The following is a 9,783-nucleotide window of genomic DNA, read 5'->3' on the forward strand; positions in this document are numbered from 1 at the left end:
ATGAAGCATGAATTGTAGCATTTTCCTTCCAATGAAAGTTTTTTTTAAAAAATTAAAAATCACTCATTAAAAGGGAAAATCAATCAAACACGAGAATTGGGAAAAAAAATATGATCCACAATACATACCATTTTACGTTTCCATCATGAATTGGATGTTTTGTTCAATTTCATTTTACAACAAACGAATGTTGGGGCTAAAACATGTTTATATGTGGGATTTTTTTCCCCCAAAAATACTTACAAGAACCATTCATGTAATAAACATAAAACACAAAAAATGAAAGCTTCTTATGTCAAACAACCTCTAAATCTTTTATCTTTGAAATGCAAAGGAAACGTAATTTGTTTTGGCAGGATAAGAGACAGGCAGATTTTTTCAGTTCCAAATTCTTGCACGAACAAGCAGCAATTAAACCACAAACTCTTTACACGAGACGAGAGCAACATAATTGACTTTGCAAATTGCAAGAGATGCGTGGATGTTAGTGATATCCTCATCCTGGATGGAGGGGTCTGCGCACGTTTGTAGTTGTACTAATACCTTGGATCAGGCTTTCCCAGTTAACACAAACTAAAGGTTTTTGTCCCATGAGACCAGTATCCAAAAGTTTGAGGTGATATTTGGGGTTGGACAGGTTGGACAGACCCTACAAGAAATTCTTTTGCATAAAAAGATGAATCCAAAGTTGCAGAAACTAACGTGTAAATGCTAGTGTCGAAGTCCACCATTTTGGAGCAGTTTAATCAGGCCATTGTCCATCGGCCGGAATGTGTCACCTTCCGAGCAATGCAAGATTTTTATAATCTTTTGTTTAAAGGAGACAAGTAGGGTATGATTAAATATCAATCTATACATAATGCTTCCTTAACAGTAAGTTGAAATCATACTTTCACATGCCACGGTTTTCGTCTTCTTTTGCCTAAACGAAACAAACTCCATGAATCATCCATTGTTGGTTTTAAGCACTCATCCAATTTAAAAAAGTTCTTTGCCCCCTCATGCTGGGAATTTTCAGCTAGCTGTTCACTTTAGGGTGACATCAATCTTCTTGTGTTGCAATGACGTATCAACCAAGCGGACATGATGGTACTGGATAAAGTTAAATTGGCTGCTTGGGAAAACTCCTTTTTCAAAAAAAAAAATATATTATCTAGAGTGAGGCAATTCATATCAAGAAATGTTCCATCTATGATTGAACCTAATCAAAGTCCTTGAACACCTTAACAAAGTTCATTTTGGCACATAAACTTTTTACATGTTAGCAATTTAGTTTGTAAAGTATTAACTAGGGTTTCAGAAAATAGTTAATTACTCATGATTGCAATTGGCTTAATAAAAAACTACAGTATCATCCTCATCAAATAAAAAGAGTTGGAAGATTCATTACATATTTAACAAGAAGAAGCATTCACGAACAAATAGGTTAAAACTTGCAAATTTTTAAAAAGATAAAAGAAAATTCTTCAACATTTTTAGGGACTTCTAATATTGTGCAGGAAAATAATCCAAAAGAGAAACATGCATGCTGTGAGGGTGATTGCTCTAATTAGTGAGAAGTATGATAAGGAACTTGTAAAATTTACCTAAATTATTTGAGGGCCAAACCGCCAATTAAGGTTCAAGAACCAAAACGACCAGTCTTAATTAGAAAGTTTAGAACCTCCATCATAAACATGTACTCCTTCCGTTTCATTGAAAGTGTGTTACTTTCCATTTTGAAATGTTTTAAAATATTTATCCTGTTAAAAAAATTAAAATACCTTTTAGTTTCTATTTCCAATATAACCCCTCCCTCTAATCATATGCATATTCCTATTCAAATTCAAAATTTGAATTTGTAGAGATAAAATTAAAAAAAAAAGAAGTATAAATATCACAATCAAAATATTATTTTTAAAAAGTTGAATTTTTAAAACATGACTGAATAATTAGGAAGAAAGTATATATCACAAGCCCTTGGCCTAAGGCTGTACCTGCTTCAATTGGTGCAGTTGCCTACTCCTTAATTAACACATCTAGGGAACTTTAAAGTACCACCAAAAGGGTATCATTCCATCATTTCAATAGTCACCTATGCACATAGCTAGATGCTACTATCACATTGCTTGAAAACTCTAATACATTCCTTCAAAAAAAAAGAAAATAACTTTAATACATGTAAATCCCTAGAATTTTTCTTTTGAACTGCAAACCTTATCTTTACAAACCCTTTTTATTCCCCAATTTGATGTAAATTTTCTTTCCTTGGATGACATATGGGACTTTTAATCGCCATTCATTTCATTCCTACATAGAGGGAGTTTCTTGGTGTGGACTAAGAAAAGTAGAGCCATTTGTTTGAACACTTTATGAATGTCTAAAAGGAAGAAGTCTCACTAATGAACTACATACCCTGTGAAACTCATTATATACAACGACACTACATCAATCGGTTATTGAGTTTGCTCACTTCATCATTGTAATTCATCTAAACTTCTTGATCTATTTCAATAGTGATGATCGAGTAGGTGACTATTAACCTATTCTTCATAATTAATGTACTTTAATTATGCTCAAAATCTTATTTAATTTCCTCCATTTTGTCATTTTCCAACCAGCACAAGAATGCACCATCTTATTTTACGTGATATCGACATTGTCGGCCATATAAACTTTTCAGATATTCATATTTTATCTTGATTCTTTCAGCTTCAAGAAATAATAATTGATAAACCCGAGATCTAGAGGAACACTGCTAGGTCAAGGTCATCAAAGGACAGAAGAAGCATAAAATAATACGTATTTCCAAGGATTCGTAGTTGACTAAACAGTGGTCAACCAACTTATCGGTATTGTTAAATCAGCATGTGTGTGTGCTTTGTATAACCTAATAAACAGGAGTTATGTGCAGTACCTTCTGCTATAATCATTTAGGTCAATAAGCAGCTAGAAAATGAGAAGGGAAAAAATATCTTAGGGGTGGTTACTAAATGAGGTGCCTATAATCGCACATATATCCAGGAATGTAAGCCTTTTATCAAATGTTCTTGTAGAACATACATAGAGTGTTTCTTCTAGCAAGTACTAGCGTAACTTTTTAATACACATACTTTCCTATATAAATGCGAGTACTAAAATTTATTTCTTTCTTTCATTTTGATCACTTATTAGACTATTTCTTCTTTCCTTTTGATCAATTGCTTGATTTGACTTTATATTTCACCTTCCTTATTTTTTTCTCAAAAAATTAACTCCTGAGGCAAATGTCAATCAATGTAATTCGAAATCCGTTGGACAAATTCATTGGTGCAGTCCTTGGAAATCTTTCGAGCTTCCAGACAGCATTATTTAAGATAATTGGAGCAAAGGATTGATAAATAGAGAGCATTAAGTAGCTCCACGAAAATTCAAGTCGAAGAAAAAATTGGAGCAAAACTAATGCAACTGAATTTTGGGTGATAATGCTCGAGCAAAATATCAGATAAAAAAGTTCACCTGTAAAAATACAAAGGGGTTGTTTTATGAATTAAAACATTAATAAGTCTCTAAATGCAACAATATTAATGCAGTAGTTACATGGACAAGTAAAAACAGTAGAGTCTACATAATTGGTTGGGTGAAATGTAACTTTTGATTAGCTGGAAAGCCCAAGAAAAATGTCAAAGTACGAACTCTGTGAACAGCATAGTACGTGTTGATATTTTAATAAAAATAATAAATCACATGTGTAAATACTATAAGTTATAAATTTCTATAAATAATTTTCAGCTACAATTTATTAACTCTAAAGAATTTTCACTGCCGTAAATGTGTGATTTATGTCAAGAAATGTGTAGCTATATAATGGTTGGTTTTTTGGATTGAATTAGTAGGATTTTCTATCATTACATAATGAACCAAGACTAACTGTAACCGAAAATTGAGAATTGAGTTGCAGCTCCTATTCTTACACTTTTGAATTCTTCTGACAAGTGTTTCATTCTAAGGCTAATGTTAACAACCTTCCACTTCTCTTCTCCTCTTCATTATATCCTACTACCAGATTGGACTTTAGCAACGTGTTGTTTTAAGCTTTAATTTCACTAAATTGTGTAGATTTAGTAGAAGTAACAAGATAGGATGGACTATAATATTCTAGAGGAAATGTGTCATCAACATTCTACGCTCGGAATAATGCTAAACATACGAATAGTTTTATGAAAGTAACAAAATCAACGCCTCACCTAGTCAAAATACTTCATCTTTTTCTTACTTAAATATTTGTGTTGCAGGTAGACCGTTTGGTTTAACTTCTTAAGGAACAACTGTACATTTGTGTAATTGAATGTGGTAAAGAAATTTGACCTTCCATATACGGTCTAAGTGGGCGTTGTCATTGTGTAATATCCATGTGATTACATGAAAGATGAAAACGCTCAAAGACCTAAGAGTTTTAGTAAATACTACATTCAGAAAAGATTAATAACAGTACTTTGAGAACACGAAATATAGAATCCTAGGATAAAACTTCCATTTGTGGAAAATTTCTTTCATTGCATAATTGACTATTTACTTATCTTTTCTGGTACGAGTATGATGTCTTACTTGTCTGTTGATTAGTTGATACACATAAAGTTGCAAGAAAATTAGATCTAATCTAATCTAATTACACTCTAGTTTCAAAAAGCATTCATAATGATCTGCCACTTCATATTGACATCACAATCACTACAGAACTACTTATCACAAATAACTATTAGTTGATTGGTACTTTTCTCTATTACCCTATCTAGTTACCCTAGCTGATTGGTGGCATCGGTCCTTTTTCTCAAGCATTCATCTATAAATAACGTAAATTTGTAGCTCAATGACACGCAACAATTCCTTCTAGCTAATTCAAAGTCTACCTTTACTTTCTTCCAGAGTTGATGCTTGCATTATCCGAGCAAGTGTTAACATCTTTACTATTTTGGGTCATTTCGTATTCTTAAATCTTCAGCTCACTCAAGAATATATCTGCAACAACATTGAAGAAACAAAAAAAAAAGTAAAAGAAAACGTTCGATAAATTATACTCAACAACTTGCTAAAATCATTATTTTTTTGGACAAAAGAATCACTAACTGTTTCCTTTCTACTTATATTGGTTAATTTTGATGGTTTATGCAATTTAATACCAGTCTTCTCTCTCCTTTTCTCGATTGAATGCACGCACAGAACACGAGCACTCATTCATGCTTTAACGTTTGTCTTTTCTACGTTCATTTCTGGTGAAACTGACTATATTCATCAGCATCTACTCCCATCAATGGATTTGAGAGCCTCAAACTCAACGCATTCCTTCTCAAATATGGAGGATTTCTTTAGCATTTCTGCTAAAACCACCAGCATACCAAAAGAATATATTTGGCCCAAGAAGGACTTAGTTCTTGCTGATGAAGAACTTCAAGAACCAGTGGTGGATCTTCAAGGGCTCGTTAGAGGTGATTGGGAGGCAACTCGACACGCTGCCAGACTTGTTAGAGCTGCTTGTTTGAAGCATGGTTTCTTCCAAGTGATCAATCATGGGGTCGATTCTCACCTCATTAGGATGGCTCATCATAAAGCTAAAGCCTTTTTTAAGCTTCCCCTTTCTGAAAAAAGGAAGGGTCAGCAGCAGCTTGGGAGCAAATGGGGTTTTTCAGTTGCCCATGCTCATCGTTTTTCTACGAAGTTGCCATGGAAGGAAATGCTGACGTTTGGTTTCCCTCATGAGGGCTCTAATGCTGTTGTCGTTGATTTTTTTGAGTCATTCTTTGGGGAAGGTTTTGAAGAGACAGGGTAAGGCTTATTATATAACATGAAATACCAGTTTCAGTATCTTTTTTTTTTTTCTTCTCCCTAATTTCATCCAGTTGAAAAAAAAGTAATGGCTATTTCTGCTTTAATCCCGTTTGCATAATAAACAAGTATATGATCTTACTTTATCCTAAAAGGGAAGAAGAGAAACGGGGTAATTTTTTGGTATCAATCAGTAGTAGAGTCAGGATTTTTGACTTCAAGATTTATGGAGGTGTACTCAAATTCTAGTGAGGGTTTAAAGGTTTTCTTTTTTCATAAATTTTCCTAAGAAAAAAAAAGAATTACAATGTTTGATTTGCACTGACCTCCTCTTATCCCTGCATCCTTAATTTCAAGCAAATTACGTTGTAAAGACTGCTTCATCAATGCTTCTTTTTCAGTACTTTTGGACTGCTTACTTCTCTGTGCTCGTCAACTAATGATGGTATATATACTTTGATTTTAGATTGGTTTTCCAGAGATATTGCGAGGCTGTGAAGAAACTATCTCTTGCAATTATGGAAATTCTTGGAATCAGTCTGGGAATTGATCAGGACTACTTCAGAGAATATTTTGAGGATGGCAATGCTATTGTGAGAGCGAACTTCTATCCGACTTGTCCAGAACCTGGATTAACCCTTGGCATTGGACCACATAGTGACCCGACATCTGTGACTATTCTTCATCAAGATGAAGTTGGAGGATTAGAAGTCTTTGTGGACAACAAATGGAGATCTATTCGACCAAGGCATGATGCATTTGTCATCAACCTTGGTGACACTTTCATGGTATGGTCCATTTTGTGGCAAGGAAAATTATTTTCATTTGCTGTGTATTACATGCCTAAGACATTGAGTTTGTTTGTTTTTTTTTCAGACTAGCTTATTTTTCTGCTATTTTATAGATAACATTCCATGATTGACACACGAATACACACAAGCTGGGATATTCAGCATATCTAACTTAGTAGGACCTTCTTACATGGCTGCTCTTTTTTATTCAATTGTTTGAATTCTGGAATATCAACCCAAGTTGCAAATTTATTCACTTAAAAATCTGGTCAAGTCTTGTAGGCGGACTAGATGCAAAAATGCCAACATCAATTATGAAAAAGATTGTGATGTTGATTTGAATAATCTTTTTTTTTTTTTTACAATTTTTAATATTGTTGAAATAGCATGTTAATCATCATTACTGTATTAGTGCATTTATCAAATTTAAGGTATTTTATTCATGATTTGTTGGTGATCACTTTGTCTCGTAGCCTCACTTTCAAACAGACTCTTGCTAAAATAGCCATTATTTCATACGTACGAACTTTGAATCGAGAGAAGTGTAATCAAGTTGAGAAAGTACGAATTGTTGTTAGTAATTGTTCGAGATATCCCACTGATCTTTCAATCAAAAAGAAAAAAAAAAGTCAAAAAAAAAATGTTCTTTGAGAAAAGAAACAGTGCATGAACTTGTTGTAAATTATGCAATTTTCGTTTCCCTTTCCCACTTGAGATTGTACGAACTGCATATATGAGTGAACTAGTGCCAAAACGTATGTGTTATATCTGCTAATTACCATCATGATTTGGAACCTTTTTTATTTTCTTTGTTGGTTTTCCTAGGCATTAACAAATGGAATGTACAAGAGTTGCTTGCACAGAGCAGTGGTGAAGAAACACCAGGAGCGAATATCATTGACGTATTTTCTGTGCCCAAGAGAGGACAAAATGATAAAACCTCCGCAAGATCTGATCAGCAGCATAGAAGAAGAGCCAAGAAAGTACCCAGACTTCACATGGTTTGATTTTCTTCGCTACACTTCTGAGCACTACAGAGCAGATGAAACTACCCTCCAAAATTTCACCAAATGGTTTACTTCTTTTAACCCTTAGCTGAGTTTTGTATGTTTCTTGTCAGTGGGCCGGGATTCCATCTCCTTGTCCCAAGAATAAATATAGTTAATTATCAGTTTTTATATTTTATGTTATCTATTAGTTGCTTATTTGAGCTAGTATATATACCTCTTAATCTTGTATCATTATAGGAATGATGTCCCTAGTAAGTTTATATATTGCCATTGGTATTGGTTATATACCTCTTAATCTTGTTTATGTATTGCTATTGGTATTGGTTATCTTTGCCAGATTCCTCAGATCTTTTGTACTGTATATATGATCTCTATAATTGAGCTTCAATGACCTCCACCGAAGTACGAGAAAACATCATCCTGGCAGGTGTTAGATTAACGTAACACGACATATATTTATGTCACCATGATTTCAAAAACTAAGAGGGAAGATCTCAACAATAAGGACAAATCAGTGTAATTGGCCCTTGATTTGCTTTCTTAAGGTGGCTTCTTTTGCTACATTTAAGACTCGAGAGGCAACCCCATAATCTTTGTCAGTAGCGTCGAGAGAGAAGCTAAAATGAAAGAGGGTGTGACCGTGAAGTTCGAGATGCAATCTCCTTAATTAGCACTCTAAATGTTTCTTACCTGTTGAGTTGACTTGAAGAGTGTAAAATATATGTGTACTTGCTTTCGATTGATTATTTTAACTGATTATAGGTTCTGATTTTAGATGATTAATTTTTTTAGTGTTTTCATTTACTTTATATATGAATTATAGATTTTTAATAAAAAAAAAAAGTTAAAATTCAAAATCTGCTAAGGAGTACTACTAACTTATGTTAATTCTCATTATTCTTTATAATCATTTTAAATAGCCAAATTTTGTAAAAATCTAAAATAAACGTGAACAAGGCCACAATAAGAGCTTACATTGATGAATTTGAATTTTTGATAGAAAATCTGAATGTTAAGGTTGAATGTCTAGGCAACTTGTCATGAACACTTCACTATTTCAAATCACATATTGGGGATTGGAAAAGGTATGGTTAGAGTTTTGTACATTAGTGTGATTGTTATATTTTTTTCAAGAGTTACTATACGTTTACAAGAGTACTTATATTTACATATTGAGTTAATGTACATTGACAAAATTTACAACATAGTAATAATAGTGTACACTACCATTTAAAATATACAGTAACCAGTAACCGTACAACTACACCCAAACCTTAACCATACTTTAAGATTAAGACTCTAGAATTTAGAGATTCTCAATTCTAATTTCTCTTTTCTCTCTTTACTTCTTAAATACCATCCTTCCCTTGTAGGGGAAATTACCCCTAACCCCACATATTGCACAACGGTTCTTTTTTGCAAGAACGGAAAATTTTCATTATCCCCTTTTAGGTACGCTCTGTATTGGTGAATGAACTCGATCATCATTCCTTACAGCTCTAGCTATATGGAGTAATTTAACATTTTTCAGATTTTCCATTAACGGGCTTATTTGCTCCAAGTTGAAGTGCAGAAACAACATCACTAATAGAAGTGAGAGAAAATGCAGGCTAGGATCTAGACCAAATAATGGAGGCTAAACAATGTGTAGCTAGCCTCTCCAAAAGATAATTTTAGTTCTCCATTGAAGAAAATAACAAAAAAAAAATGTTTTTTTTTCGAGGCCGCCTCTGACGTGATAAGGAGTTCATAATTTCCACTAGTTAATGGGATTAAATTGTGATAGACATGCTCCAAAAAGCTTAACGCTCTGGATTGTGGGCAAGTTCTCCAAAATTAAGGATGACAACTTAATCTGGCTTTGGACAATTTCTGACGGTGTATGGCCTTCTTGTTCCTTTTCTGATCTCCAAACCATACATAATCTGGAAATAGTCTGAGGCTACACGGCCTTCTTGTTCCTTTTGTAATCACTAAACCATTCCACACTGAAATGACAGATGTGGAAATCTTCAAGTGAGTGAAGGAGAAGATATGCTGTAAAGGGAGCACAAACAAAACAATCAAAAAGTTGGCTGGCCAGCATAGCTTAAATTAACCACAAAAATGCACCAAAACAATTGAAGATCGCACCAGTTGTTAGTTAGGCACATTGATGGAAGAACTGGATATCTCTAAGAAGTGAGAAATGAGAATCCCTT

The 9,783-nt window shown here is 33.7% G+C and overlaps 1 protein-coding gene across 1 annotated transcript; it reads left to right on the top strand.

The window, feature by feature from the left end:
* Positions 1-4,986: 4,986 nt before the first annotated feature.
* On the top strand, positions 4,987-7,865 carry LOC113712231 (gibberellin 20 oxidase 3-like). The gene is made up of 3 exons (XM_027235558.2): positions 4,987-5,781; positions 6,248-6,569; positions 7,398-7,865. Exons 1-3 carry the CDS (start codon positions 5,270-5,272, stop codon positions 7,665-7,667), a joined length of 1,104 nt encoding a protein of 367 aa, XP_027091359.1. The 5' UTR covers positions 4,987-5,269; the 3' UTR covers positions 7,668-7,865.
* The last annotated feature ends 1,918 nt before the right edge of the window (positions 7,866-9,783 follow it).

This window comes from Coffea arabica, chromosome 10e, assembly GCF_036785885.1.
Source record: "Coffea arabica cultivar ET-39 chromosome 10e, Coffea Arabica ET-39 HiFi, whole genome shotgun sequence".
NCBI classification, from domain to species: domain Eukaryota; kingdom Viridiplantae; phylum Streptophyta; class Magnoliopsida; order Gentianales; family Rubiaceae; genus Coffea; species Coffea arabica.